Below are 15,184 nucleotides of genomic sequence, written 5' to 3'. Positions count from 1 at the left end.
CTCCTGCGCAAGCGCTCAAAGAACCGCCCCCTCGATTCTACAAGCAGGTGCGCGCACACTTTCTCTCTTCTTGAAGAGGCCACTTTTTTTTTTTATTTAATTCGCCGGCGCGTGCGCGCATAATCAACAAGTCGAACGCGCCCGCGCGACCTTCTCGCCTTTCTACGGCTCAGAGGCTTAAGTGGGAAGCGTCATCGCCGCCGCCGCCGCTGCCACGCGCGCGCAGCTTGCGTCCGCCCCGCCCTCCCGAGTTGCTGGGCCGGCCGTTCTCGAACCGTCACTCAAGTCAGCGCCCAGCCAATCAGGATCAACGACGCGAAGCTCGAGCGCCACCCCGCTACCACCTTTCGTTCCTACGGCCCTCCTCCTCCTCAACTGCTCTTAGGCCCGCCCGCTCCGCCTGCGTGCCTCGAGAGGTGGCGCCGGCGATTCGTGTTGCCTAGGAAACGGGTCGCCGCCGCCGCCGCCGCTTGCTGCTTGACGCTGCCGGCTCTAGACCCCTGGCCGGGTTTAGAGTCGAGGGAGCTGCTGGTGGTTCGGAGGTTGGGATGAGGCGGCCAAGGGAAGAAGGAGGAGGACCCGGAGGGGGCGGCCCCGGAGCCTCCGCAGGCAGCCAGCAGCTCAGCGGTGAGTGAGGCGAAAGGCGGCGGCGGAGGCAGGGAGGGATTAAGGAGGGTGACGAGGCGGGCAGGCAAAGAAAAAAAGCCTTTAACACACACCCCCCCCGCTCTTATTCTGGCCCCGTTTGAAGCATTGCAGGGGGTTGGTCTAGATGACCCCGGTGACCCCCTTCCAACTCTACGATTCCATGATTCTTGTGACTTGGGATTTTACTTCCCAGGCTCCCGTTAACTTGGGGCGGGACTTCAGAGTTTCAGGCGCGATCTAGCCAAAGCTATAAGGGCCTTTAAAATCGCGTCGATTTCAGTGGGAAGCAGCTTAAAATGGGATCTCAAGCATAGGGGCGACTTTGCGCTTTTCGTTTATGTATCTCACTTTTTCCTCCCAGGGGCTCGCATCACTTATTTTATCCACGCAGGGAGGAGTGGGTAAGCCTGAAAGGAGGTGGGCAACCCACTGAGTTTCATAGCTGTATGCGGGTTTGAATCTGGGCCTCCTCCCAGGATCCAATATTACTTTCTTCCACTGTGTTACAGTGGCTCTTAACAGTACTTAATTTGGGTACTTAATGAGACGTGGGTTGATATTTCCAAGAATGACAATCGGAAACGTGCACTACCCAGAAGGAGATCTGATGGATGTAATGGGGAGTTGTAAGATGTAGAATTGTATTGTAGAGTTGGAAGAGAGCATGAGCAACCCCCTGCGATGCAGGAATCTTTCACCCAACATGGGGCTTGAACCCACATCCCTGAGATTAAGAGTCTCATGCTCTATGGACTGAGCTATCCCAACTCAACTATGTATTTCTTTAAAATCTCTGGCTTCCCTATCTACTGGTAAGATTGAAGGGCCACAAGAAGGAAACAAGGTCAGAAGGGGACCATGGTCGGGAAAAGGTTGGGAAACACTGCTCTACAGTATGTCATCAACCCCCACCCCCTCCGGAAAAAAAAGAAACACCTGTGCAGGTTTTGCTTGACCAATCACAGCTGTCACCTTCCTCATACAAAATTACGGTGGATATTTTCTATTCACTTGTGATAACAGGATTGTTGCAAAGTTAGATAGAACTATTGGTGGGAGGCTATGGGCTGAAATTCCATGGCGGGAGGATTGGTTTTGCCTTCAAGAAGCTGATCAAAACAAAGATCAACCACAATCTGCCAAAACTCATTTATAAGCTTTTTCATATGGGAAAATAAATATTTTTAAATTGCTATGAGCTGGAGATTCAGAAATCTAAAATTTCCAATTAGCCTAAGATAATTTTGAACTGTGGCTGCAACCCTAAATATATGTTGAGCTCAATCTGAAGCAGAGAAATTTTACATTGATTCCAATAGGTAGGCTTAATGCTGCACTTGATAGTACTGTATTTTTTTAATGTTACCTCCACTGAAATCACTTATAAACATTTTCAAGTAGATACAATTAAGAGCAGATTATAATAAAGTGGGTGAAATTATTGAATGCATATTGTTTCTAGGTGTGCTGAACAAAACGTAGAAGGGTAGGGACAGCGTCTTCTCTTAACTATGGGGATGATGACAGATATACAAATGCCAAGAAGAGAAGAGTTCAAATAGTGTTCTTTATTCACAGAATGAAGGGTGCAGTTTCCACTTGAATAAAAATATGTGAAACTACCTTGTTTACCACCTTGACTACCACTTGTCACTCTTTAGCAACAGCAGCAGTTTGTCCTGTAAAAGTAAACATGGAAAGGAAACTAAAGCAAAATGAAATCTCTTCAAATATGAGTATGCATTAATTGCCCCTGCCATGCATTTAAACACCATCTGTTTCCTATTTCCATTGGAGCAAGAGTTTTGCCAGTAGCAGCTACCTTTCTGAATTTTCTGTCAATTTTTGTTATTGCATTTGAAACAAAATAATAATGAACTGTACAGTCACTGCTAGCTCTCATGAAGCCAGTGACAAAATTGTTTGCAAGGTGAGCCTGATCTGGATTTTTATTGCTTAGCATTCATGAGGTTTATCTTTTATCTTTATCTGTGACAAGTTTTCTGGAAGGTGATCAGTGTGACCTGCTTTTCGATTAAAAAAATGTGAAGCAATATTCTAAATAAGACACTAATGTCAACTGATATTTTCTTGTTTCTTTATTTCCAGTGCAGGGACCCAATGGTGGAAATGTTCACTATCAGCACTACTATGTTTCTGCTTTCCCCTAGCCCCTTTGTGACGCTGCTGTTGAGTGCAACAGGCTTGCTTTGAGCACAGAAGGGATTTTCCTTCCCACAGCACAAGATCTAAGATTGTTTATGTAATTCTGCACAGTAGCACACCTGTGGTTTTCATTAAAAGTATGGTAGAGTTGAATGTCTTTGCCATACTTGGCTGCTGGGGTAGGCAACTTGTGACCCTCAACCTAATTTCATGGGTCTTCTGCAACCAGTTCATGCCCTCTACAAGTGTTGATGAAGAGTACGCTGTCATTGTCCCAATTAGTGCCTCTTCATTTGCTCAGTCAAGCAAATGAAGTCTAAAGATCCTGAAGTTCCAACTATTTGGGCAAAATCCACATCCTTTCTCATTCTCCCATTTTGCCAATGCTCCTGTTGTTCTTTTCTAAGCTTTCCTATATATGATGTCGTCACAAAGCCCTAAAATAACAATAGGCTTTTGGATCTGGCTGTCATGCCCTGATTTTAAACAGTGAATCTTACTGAAAATAATGGCATTTTGTTGTGTGCTAGTATGTTACATAGTCCTATATTCCCTGACCTGAGGGTGAGCCGCATTGAACTTAGTGGGGTTTATTTCTTATGTAGACAAGTATAGGATTTCAGTAGCAGATTGACAAGCCAATGTCCCTTAGTAGTTCTCTTGGTTCAGAATAATCACTTCAGCAAGTAACTGGAAAGGTGATATAAGCATCTTCTGTTGTTGCTGCTAATGACTTTTAATTACCTGAAGGATGGCACATTTCCACAGATGAATTTTTAGAATGTGTGTGTTTTACTGGCAGTGAGTGTGGTTAGTCAACACTGATTACTTAGGCTTTAGTTCTGCCAGTTGTACTATTTTATTTTTAGAATAGCAGTTTACAGGCAGTGTCATCAACTTTGATGTACTTTTTGCCCACTAAATGTGGCTTCTGTTTTTGAAAAGTTTCTCTAGGAAACAAATGTATGTGCATCAGAGCTTCTGCAGGCTCTCTTTCAGTTGTGATGCTTTCTCTATAAGGTTACGCCTTAACATAAAGATGGCATTTCTGGTAACTATCTTTTTACTGAAATTTGTCTTGAAAGGATGGCAAGTAGTCAATCACTGAATTACTTTGATTCATACATAGCTAGCTATTGCTTTCTGCAATTTTTCTGATCCTGCTAGGCGCCTTTGCATTATGGCAACTTGACCTTTTTCTGTCCTCTGCTTTAATCCTCCCTTGATCCTCCTTGAGGAGATTATTGGCAGCATGTCTTGAACAATGAGGAACAATCTGTTGTTTACAATAGCATTTTTTCTCCATCTCCCTTGGGAAACTCCCAGGGGAATGTGATATACACTTGTCTCCAAGTTCTGCGTAAGAGTCAGAAGTACGCTGTGGGGCCTGCATATAAGGCTCTGTGTGCCTGATCAAATTGTCCTTAAGAATAATGATTTTAAAAATTGTATTAAGAAGTGGGTGGAATGTGCAATCAACAGAAGGACTTCATTTGCTTATTCCTGCACCACCATCCTATTCTCTCCTTACATAATTCCTCTGAAAGCTGTTATGCAATTAAATCATACCAACAGCTGTAAAATGTCCTTCATTTCCATCCTCTAAAACTCGGCTACCCTTTTAATTCCATTTTGACACAATTGTCTCCTTTGTAGCCTTCAAATATAGCTAGGTGACAGCTTCATAGGCTTCCGGTTTTTCACTATATTATTATTATTATTATTATTATTATTATTATTATTATTATTATTTATCAGACAACTATGTGTAAATATCCATTTGGGGGGTTCTATATTTGCTTCATCTGTTTCAGCACCACCAGAGAATCTCTTTTCATACAAGCAGTAGCCTGGTCACTGAAGATCCTCTTGTGTGCTTTCGGAATTTTTCTTCACTGCATTGTTTGGAGAATTCCCTGTAAAAGCATTCACTGTAGCATATGTGCTGCTATAGCAACTCAGTTTGGGAACTACTCTGACATGCCTAATAGAATCGTGTTTGGGAGCTTTCTTTACCTCCACGAGAGCTAGAAACCTGTATTTAATAATGAAATTGTAGAGTATTAGAATTGTAGCTGGTGTTGTGGCAGTCTAGAAATGAAAACTTTGATCACTTTGGTGACATCCTGCACAGTCCTATGGCAGAATTAAGTAAATGATGATGATAGTAAGTTCCACAAAGTTAAGTAGTGTTTACTTTCTAGTAAGTGGGTTTAGGTATGGTCTAAAGCAGTGTTTCCCAACCTTGGGCTTCCAGCTGTTTTTGAACTACAATTCCCATCATCCCTGACCACTGGTCTTGCTAGCTAGGGATGATGGGAGTTGTAGTCCAAAAACAGCTGGAGGCCCAAGGTTGGGAAACACTGGTCTAAAGCAGCAATCCTATACACACTTACCTGGGAGTAAGTTCCATTAAACTCAGTAGGACTTAGAGGACTTAGTTGTGAGTAAACATGAATAGGATTGCCCTGCTAATATCTCAACCTATATGTTGGCTTAAAATAATATGTTGTATAATTAATTAGCAATCATGATTATTAATAGTCAGAACCTGCAGTGTCATTTCACTTGATTCTACTGCAGTATTAGCCCTTCTTGCTCTCTTTTTTTTATTCTAGAGGGAATTTTCCCACTTTGCAGGAAAGCTAGTCTGGCATTCTGCTTGGATTTAGCTCAAATCTACTTTGCATGTTTACTTTTTAAATATAAAATGTTTTAGTTTGCTTGTTGCATGATAGTAACATGCTTTCCCACAGAATACTTAAACAAACTATCTGTTTCTATTAAGGACTCTTATAAGAATGGCAGCATTATTCCCTTCACTACGACGTTATTTCCGGATAGTGTGGTTATAATACTGGAAAAGAAGACTGATGACTTAAGCAAGTACTATGACAGATTACTCGCCCATGTAACAGCAACATTCTCAAAAGTCCCTGCTTGAAAAAGAAGCAGTTTTAGCATTTTAAAGGATTTGGCTAACCCGTTTTTACAAAATGAATCGCTACACAACCATGAAGCAACTTGGGGATGGAACATATGGCAGTGTACTGATGGGGAAGAGCAATGAATCAGGGGAGCTTGTGGCCATCAAAAGGTACGTGCCATTAAATCTTCATGCATGACAGTGCAATGTTACACATGTCTACTCAGAAGTAGGCCCCATTGAGGTCAGTGGGAATTAGTTCCAAGTAGGAAGGAGTCTGCATATGATGTTGGTTGCTGTTAGTGAAACATTGACAAAATATAAATAACAACAAATATGTAAATGACTGAAGCCTCATTCTGGATGCTCTTTAAGCAGTAGTAGAAATCACATGTAATTACCTCCCCCCCCTTGTTGGCTTGTGCTCTGTGAGCCACCTCATTTTTCTCCCACTTTGCCTTCTGAGATGGCTTTTTACCTTTTGCTGGGCTGCTGCTTCTGGCTAGCTGAACTGCAGCATTGGGACCCTTTCTGCGCTGCTTTATTTTAAGTTATGCTGATTGGAATAAGCCGTTAATGGAATGTACCCTGCTCATTCATTTCTTACCTTTTTCAAATTCTGTTCAGTAGCTTGCATTGAAATTGCTGCCAAGACTTTTTAATTTGTTCTGATATTAAATAGAGCAGGTTGTAACTTCTGAATCAGGAAATAATATTTCAGTTCTCTGTATAATCTACTTTCTATCTTCTTTGCGTGTTTCACTTTTTACCTAATAAGCATGGGTTCCTATGACTTTTATTTCAGAATGAAAAGAAAGTTCTACTCTTGGGATGAATGTATGAATCTTAGAGAAGTCAAGGTAATGCTCATATTTACTAAATAACTTTAGGCCTGTGTTGGAACCAATGACATCATCATAATTAGTTTCTCTGATGTATTGCAGTCTCTGAAAAAACTTAATCATGCCAATGTGATAAAGCTGAAAGAAGTTATTCGAGAAAATGACCATCTTTATTTCGTGTTTGAATATATGAAGGAAAATCTCTATCAGCTAATGAAAGACAGGTATGTCCACTTTTAAAACTTTGCTTAGATCTGGTACCCACTGCTCATTGGGTACAACATCCTGTTTGCTTTTTCCCCTAGAACTCTGTTCACAGTTCTCAGTACAGCACAGAAAGGTGATTATTACAATATCATAGGGAAAATGTTCATGTTTCAGGTATCTTAAGCAGGCCAATTTTCCTCTGAGAAGAGCCTTTTTGTTACTCAATTTTAATTGGATGCTTTTCAATTTGTCTTGGAAGGGAGCCTTGTTTATTTGGCACAACAGAAACCGAGAACTTTGTATGTTATCTTTTTGACATCCTTGGCATCCTATCTGTATGTCAGTCTGAAACAAGTTTCTCTTGCAATTTCTGATGGACAAAGAAAACTAATCAGAAGATTTACTTGGTTAGCCAGAAAGTGTTATTTAAGAGTTGTACTCAACATTGCAGTAAGAGAACGTTTTTTCAGCCCAAGGATTTCTCCTTGCACAATAGAATGTTCTGCCCCCTCCTCCTCTTATGTGCCCCCTAAATCTGTTCTGGGGGTTCCTGAACCCTCCAGAGAAGATTTTGGAACAGAGTGGGGTGTGCATGGGGGAGGGAGAAGTCCCATAGTGCTAATCCATGCACTAGTGCACATATTTAATTGAATACTATTATTAGTCAGCAACATGTTGGGGATTATCTAAACCTTGTGTTGCTTTTGTTGAGTTGCATGTCATAAATTGCCATCAAGAAGTCCAGATTAATCAGTTCACCTTTTTATTGCTTTAGCTGGTGTAATATAGATTCTGTTATACTATTTACTATTTATTTAAAGCCATGTTTTGTATTCAGTTGTGCCCTGTGGTCAATATTAAATTAAATGAAATTGAATTTTTAACCCAGCAGCTTTCAAATGAAGTGGTCATCAAAGCCATAGGATCACTTGGGAGGACCAGCAGAGCGGCAAGGTTGCAACTTTCTGCCCTGCTCATCAGACCCATCTGCCAGACATCCATCCATGTGTTTGAAGAGTGCATAAAACACAGTGCGCATAGGTACAAATTGCATGATTTCCAAATTGTTCATGGATATTGACTGCACTGTTCAAGCCTACACATACTGCTTTTTATGCACATTTGCTCTATTCAGATGTTAGTGCATATATGTGGATGTCTGGCAGAAGTGGTATACCTGGACATACCTGGGAGGCGGGATGTAAGCTTGCTCTCATATCACCCCTAGAGAAGATCAGTGAGAAGATTGCTAGAGTTCAGAATTGTTTACATGTAGGAAGAGTTGCAGAAAAGTTTAGAATAATTGTGAACATCGATCATTGCGATTTGATATTTATATTGTTGGGCATCCTTAGAAAAGTTGCAGTGTGAATTCACCGGAAGAAGTAAATGAAAACTGAATACCATTCTGGATGGTTAAATCAAGGCTGTATCGGTTGATTTACTGTATTTATATAAGACTGCCACATTTTAAAATGAGATTTTCTGCTTCATAAGCACAAAAAACTTTAATGTTGCAAAAATCTGCTGACATTGTCAATTTGTTTCCTTTCAGAAATAAGTTGTTCCCTGAGTCTGTCATCAGGAACATTATGTACCAGATATTACAAGGGTTAGCTTTCATCCATAAACACGGTAAGACACTTCACTATCCTTTCTTTATCTGAGTAAAGTAAATGTACAGTGATAAGCATTTGTAACTTGGGGGGAAATGCTTCATGATTTGTTAAAGATTGGTGTATATTACAGTGGTGCCTCGCAAGACGAAATTAATTCGTTCCGCAAGTTTTTTCGTCTTGCGAGTTTTTCGTCTTGCGAAGCACGGTTTCCCATAGAAATGCATTGAAAATCAATCAATGCGTTCCTATGGAAACCGCCTTCAGTCCAGGTCCGGGGACAGTCTGTCCCCCGACCTCTTCTGAAGGCTGGGGGGGGGGGGCAAGGGCTTTTCTTCCCACCCCCAGCATTTTAAAAAACCCCGGGACAGCAGAGGACTTCTCCGCTGTCCCGGGGTTTTTTAAAATACTGGCGGGCGGCAGCGCTGCCGCCCACCAGCATTTTAAGATCGCCCCGGACAGCGGACTTCTCCGCTGTCCCGGGGCGATTTTAAAGCCCCCGGGAAGGCAGGCGGGGGGGAGCAAAGACTTTCGCCCCCCGCCAGCCTTCAGAAGAGGTCCTGGACCTCTTCTGAAGGCCGGCGGGGGGGCAAAAGTCTTTGCTCCCCCCCTGCCTGCCTTCCCGGGAGAGCGGAGAAATGCAGCGCTTTCTCCGCTATCCCGGACGGCTTTTGAAGGCAGGGAAAAGCCGTCCGGGAAAGCGGAGAAAGGCGCTGCGTTTCTCCGCTCTCCCGGGAAGGCAGGCAGGGGGGAGCAAAGACTTTTGCCCCCCGCCGGCCTTCAGAAGAGGTCCTCTTCTGAAGGCCGGTGGGGGGCAAAAGTCTTTGCTCCCCCCCCCCGCCTGCCTTCAAAAGCCGTCCGGGATAGCGGGAAGCGCTTCCCTGCTATCCCGGACCGCTTTTAAAATGCTGGCGGTGGGGAGCAAAGCCTTTCAGCCCCCGCCGGCCTTCCTGGACCTCTTCTGAAGGCCGGAGGGGGGGGAAAGGCTTTGGTCACCACCGCCAGCATTTAAAAGAGGTCCCCGGAGATTTCCCTATGGGCTTTCTTCTTGCGAAGCAAGCCCATAGGGAAATTCGTCTTGCGAAGCGCCTCAAAAAACGGAAAACCCTTTCGTCTAGCGGGTTTTTCGTCTTGCGAGGCATTCGTCTTGCGGGGCACCAATGTATTACTGTTATGCAGTGTCAGTGGATCAAATGGAGAAGGAACCTTCTGATTGATACATAATTCAGACAGTCCTCTGAAACAAAGCTACAGCTGTGTATTTGTCACTACACGATAGTTGGCAATTCCCCACCCACCCAAAGAGTGTTATGTTTAAATCCTTTGTTCTATCTTCAGTTTTCAAGGCAATATTAATTTTACCTCAAGTTGAATCCATCCAACCATTGGACCTCAAGCAGAAGGCCCTGTAGCAATAAAAATAAATATCTAGGCCTGCTCCATGGGTTAGGCCAGTGATGTACTGAGACGGACGCATGGTTGTCATGGTGACTATGAAGCTCCAAGCCAGCCCCAGGACTTCATGGCCACAGTGAAGCTGTTTAGTAGTGGGATCGATGGTACACTAATAAGATCCCTGTTCTGTCACAGGGAAGAAAGTATCAAATCAGGTGCCCAGGTGCACTGGCTTCCCTGAAAGAAAGATTGCAATTTTTTTGGCTGATGCCCCCTTCCAACCCACCAGCCTGTGCTGGTTCTGTACAAAATGCTCAGGTAGACAGAGCTGGTTCAAAGTAGATCCACCCAGGTTTTCTGAATGCATTGCAAGTTAACCCCTTCATCCAAAATGAAATCATGGATGGTGGTAATTTTATTATTGCCTGATGCGTTCATCGGCAGCACCACTTGGGGAGCAGTGGGAGGCAAATTGACATAGTCATTCAAACTGTGATGGTTGAGAGATGGTCCAGATGCAGTCACTTCTCAGCTGGCCTGACCATGCTCCAAACGATATCCCAGGTGCTCTGACTATGCCCCCAAAGCACATACTCCTAAGCACATGATTCAAGTTGACTTTATATTTGGATTCTGCATGGTCTTTGGATAAGCTTGACCCAGTAACAAAGTGCATGTATTTAAAAAGGAGGGCTGGGGAACCTATGGTCCCTAGGATGCTGCTGAACTCTATCAGCTTCAGCTACCCATGGACATTGGTCAGGGACGATGGGTGTTGTAGTCTAGCAACATCTGACAGGTAACAGGTTTCCCATCCCTGCGTTGAAGCAATCTGAACCATTAAAAACTTTATACCAATGTATGATCCAACACAATGTTAACACTGAGTAGTACATATGAGTAGGTAAAAATACGGTTCAATACCTTAAAATAGTAGGAAGCAGTAAAGTGCAAGTATCACAGATAGATTTGCTCTGGCAGTTAAAATGCAGGTGCCACAGGCAGATCTTTCAACACCCCACCACCACCATTTTTGGGACTGCAGGATTTTGCCCTAGTTTGTTTAAAAGCAGGTGGTTCATCATTCTTTAATTAGAATTCTTTAATTAGTTGCCATAATTACTAAATGCCAGCTGCTACAGGTCAGAATGTTCTCTGTATTTAATTTGATAAACAGATTTTTTTTAAAAAAGAAATGGTAAACTAGTTTAGAATTAATTCAAGTTCCATATTTCAGGTAGTTGTTTGATACTGTGGTTGGTCTGTCTGTCTGTCTGTCTGTCTGTCCGTTTGTTTGTTTGTTTGTTTATTATTTCTTTGTCCGTATTCACATTTACAGGATTTTTCCACCGGGATATGAAACCTGAAAACCTTCTCTGTATGGGTCCTGAACTTGTTAAAATAGCTGACTTTGGACTGGCTAGAGAACTTAGATCTCAGCCTCCATATACAGATTATGTTTCTACCAGATGGTAAGTATGGCTGCATTTGTAACCCCACTTTATCTGGGAGTAAACCCCACTGAATTCAACATCACTTGCTTCTGAATAGACATGGTTCGGACTGTGTTGTTATTCAGCATGACCTTCACTTACCTTTTGCATCTCTGCATGAATGTATTCAATTATTTCTCTTCACCATCACAGGTACCGTGCACCTGAGGTTTTACTGCGATCCTCTGTTTATAGTTCTCCTATCGACATATGGGCTGTTGGCAGCATAATGGCTGAACTATACACACTAAGACCACTTTTTCCAGGAACAAGTGAAGTTGACGAAATCTTCAAAATTTGCCAGGTGTTAGGCACTCCAAAGAAGGTAAGCTACTTTGAGAATATGTAATGGCTTGGATGCTAAGTTAAATTAAGCAAGTTCACAAACAGAAAGTTTGTCATCTCTTCTCTGCCCCCACACCTCTCAGGAGGCTCCTGAGCAATGTGAAATAGGGGCGGTGATTTATTATTCCTATTTTTTAACAGTGGTACACTGCTGAAAGGCAGAAAGCCGGGTAACCAGGAGTGTTTTTGTGTAGATGGAATGTGAGCTCCATCTACTTTTGTACTGAAAACAAATTTCTTGGTTCATAATTCTCTAATTTTAAATGTACAGGCAACTCCCCATTTGTGTGTGATCAGCACACATGTCACCACTGACACATGTGCTGTTTTGGCACCACAAGGGGACACAAACTGTGCCTCGGAACACCCACCCACCCTGCGTAAATGGGGAGTTGCCTGTATGTCTTTTACACTAGGCTCCCATTGGTGGATCTCAGATTTCTAATAAAAAAGAAAGTAGATCCCACAAGCCTGAAATCTGCCCACTCCTGGTCTAGAAGAGTTCATCCCCCGCCCCAAGTTTTTTAAAAAATGAAACATCTTCTTATCTGATGTTTCATGACTGCTGTTGTATGCCTTTTTCTCAGAATGATTGGCCAGAAGGATACCAACTTGCCACTGCAATGAATTTTCGCTTCCCTCAATGTGTCTCCCTAAACTTAAAGACTCTCATTCCAAATGCCAGTAATGAGGCAATACAGCTTATGTGTGACATGCTGAACTGGGATCCAAAGAAACGACCTACAGCAAGCCAGGTATGTCATATGCAAAATAGTTTTAAAAAATTATCATGAGTAGTTGGACCACTGCTCCTATCAGCACCAGCTGGCATGGCCAGTAGTTAGGGACTGTGGGAAATAAAGTCAGCAACATCTAATTCCCTATCACAGTTTAAAGTTTAAAGAAAGTAGCACTCCAATAGAAAGTTTGGGGCTTCTAAATTCATTTTTGAAAGTCATGTTACAAACTCTTTCCTTCTATGGAAATCAGATAGTCACCAGTAGGGAGCAGGTCATTCTTAGTGGTGGCTCCATCTTTCTGGACTGATACCATCCAAGAGGCATCTTCATATCCTTCCTTGCTGGCCTTCAAGTAAGATTTAACCTGTAGATCAAAAGGAAAGAGGGGGAGCAATTGACCTCAGGTGGTTGCTCAGTGCTATACCTGGCTTTGGTGTTTTATTCAGTATTGGGTTGGTTTTGCTTCCTATTTTTATGGCATTGTGAACAGTAAAAGTGGGAATAAAACAAAGTTGATAAAATCCATAAAAGGTTCTTTCAAGCGTACAAAGCACATCTCATATGTTACCTTAATAATACCACCCCTGTGAGGTATACCAGTAATGCTATTCCCATGTTGTAAAGGAATTGAGAAATTGTTGCTTTCCCAGGGCCTGTTGAACTTAAGGTTAATATGACATTTGAACTGGGAATGTCCTGCCTGACTGCTACACCAGTTTCTCCGTTTTAAAAGGTAAAGGTAAAGGTACCCCTGCCCGTACAGGCCAGTCTTGACAGACTCTGGGGTTGTGCGCCCATCTCACTTAAGAGGCCAGGGGCCAGCGCTGTCCGGAGACACTTCCGGGTCACGTGGCCAGCGTGACATCGCTGCTCTGGCCAGAGCCAGAGCCAGAGCCGCACACGGAAACGCCGTTTACCTTCCCGCTGGTAAGCGGTCCCTATTTATCTACTTGCACCCGGAGGTGCTTTCGAACTGCTAGGTTGGCAGGCGCTGGGACCGAGCAGCGGGAGCGCACCCCGCCGCAGGGATTCGAACCGCCGACCTTTCGATCGGCAAGCCCTAGGCGCTGAGGCTTTAACCCACAGCGCCACCTGCGTCCTTCTCCGTTTTACATGCAGTTAAAATTCCTCCTTGGCTGTTCTGTCCTGTGCATGATATTGTCCATGCCACAAAACTTGCTTCTATAAGATTTTGCTTAAGGAGAACTGTTTTATCAGCCGTATGCTAGAATGATTGTAGCCATTTACCTGCATTCTAGTTATCAGCATTCTCTCTTTCTTCAGGCATTGAAGTATCCTTACTTTCAAGTGGGCCAAGTTTTAGGACCACCTCCACAATATTTGGATCAGAAACAGTCTCATCCCAAATCAATTCAAGCAGCAGATCCAAAGCTGTCTCTATCCAAGCTGGACCCTGTATCAAAATTAGAACCCGTATCTAAGCCAGAATCTCAGTCTTCACCAGATGCGCTTGATAAGTTTCAGCTGCAGTGTGTATCAAAGAATAGCCAGCAGCCCCTCCAGGCAATTCAGTTGCCACAGAATGCAGCCAATCATCAACCATCAAAGCAGCAGCAGCAATCATTCCTTCCAGCCATCAATAAAAATTCAACACCGGTAAGTTGCTGTCAAGTGGCTATTTACCTATGAACAAGTCAAAAGTACTAAGTAATTACTCTGAAGTCCTGTTTTACATTCGTATTAATTCAATAGGGTTGCATAATCTGCAGCATTCTGTGTAAATTTTGACTTGGTGTTTTATTCTGAAATCCATTCTTTACAAAGCCACTTTCCACTTGTACCCATACCACTCCTTTCCCTCAAGCAACCTACTATAGATTTCTCTGATATCTTTTGTTTTTCTCTCCATGGTGCTTACTTCTTTCCTTACCCTGTAGCATGTACACTCTCTGCATACCAGATTTATTCTAGTTTTGCAGTCAGAACTCCTACAAACCAAGAAATACTTCCAACCAGTTTCCAGTTTAGGATAGTCATGTACAGGTAGCAAGATGTTTCAGAAATAATATAGCCTTTTTTGTGTGTGTAATTGAAACAGAAGCAGATAGCCATAGGACCATCAAATGGCGCAGTAGGCCTGAAAAACTGTCGACGCCGATGGGGGCAGACTATGTTACAGGCGATGGATAGCTGGGACAATTTGGATGACTCCGAATTTGGGATTTCGTATTCTAAGAAGCCTAGCATCACCATGTTAAGTGAAAAGAAAACAAAGGAATCTCTTTTTAGGTGAGGCATTATATTTTGTCCTGTTTTCCCTCCTAGTTTATAATTGGTATGTGTGGGAGCAGGGAAGCAATCTGCAATACTTGCTGTCTGAAGACCAAAAACAGGATGAGTTGTTTCTCTAGAGCAGCCTTTCTCAACCTGTGGGTCCCCAGATGTTCTTGAACTACAACTCCCATCACCCCTAGCTAGCAAGGCCAGAGCTCAGGAATGATGGGAGTTGTAGTCCAACAACATCTGGGGACCCACAGGTTGAGAACCGCTCCTCTAGAGCTTTTGGCCCAGTGGGCCTGATACTTATTCCCCACCCACCCCCACAGGCGAACATTGACAGAGATGGGCTTGTTAATCACTTAACTTGTTAATCATCTGATGTCATGTTGACATCAGGTAACTCATAGGTGGGCAGTCCCATCCACCTTTCAATGTTGACCCACAGGGTGGGCGAGGCAGCACCCAGCATGCTTGAACCCTCTACCCCTTAGCTGATGTCACCCAGCTGGTGGACAGGTGGTTGTAGCTTGGGGAATATGTCCCATTGGGCTAACCTGAGACCACC

The 15,184-nt window shown here is 43.2% G+C and overlaps 1 protein-coding gene across 8 annotated transcripts in view; it reads left to right on the top strand.

Annotated features, from left to right (window-relative positions):
* Positions 1-356: 356 nt before the first annotated feature.
* Positions 357-15,184, top strand: part of MAK (male germ cell associated kinase) — a 33,886-nt gene continuing 19,058 nt past the window's right edge. For 3 of the 8 annotated variants that reach the window (XM_079984976.1, XM_079984975.1, XM_079984982.1), the window contains exons 1-10: positions 360-627; positions 5,603-5,911; positions 6,546-6,600; positions 6,685-6,806; positions 8,345-8,424; positions 11,140-11,272; positions 11,447-11,618; positions 12,226-12,393; positions 13,663-13,995; positions 14,438-14,628. In XM_079984976.1, coding sequence (XP_079841102.1) covers positions 5,811-5,911; positions 6,546-6,600; positions 6,685-6,806; positions 8,345-8,424; positions 11,140-11,272; positions 11,447-11,618; positions 12,226-12,393; positions 13,663-13,995; positions 14,438-14,628 — 1,355 coding nt within the window. In that variant the 5' untranslated portion in view covers positions 360-627; positions 5,603-5,810. Of the gene's footprint in view, positions 628-5,602; positions 5,912-6,545; positions 6,601-6,684; positions 6,807-8,344; positions 8,425-11,139; positions 11,273-11,446; positions 11,619-12,225; positions 12,394-13,662; positions 13,996-14,437; positions 14,629-15,184 lie in introns of all 8 variants that reach the window. The other 5 variants (XM_079984980.1, XM_079984979.1, XM_079984977.1 and 2 more) reach the window with 4 other exon arrangements.

The sequence above is a fragment of the Podarcis cretensis genome (assembly GCF_951804945.1).
Source record: "Podarcis cretensis genome assembly, chromosome: 7".
NCBI lineage: Eukaryota > Metazoa > Chordata > Lepidosauria > Squamata > Lacertidae > Podarcis > Podarcis cretensis.
Note: the sequence above shows the minus strand (reverse complement) of the source record. Positions and strands in the feature narration are given on the sequence as shown.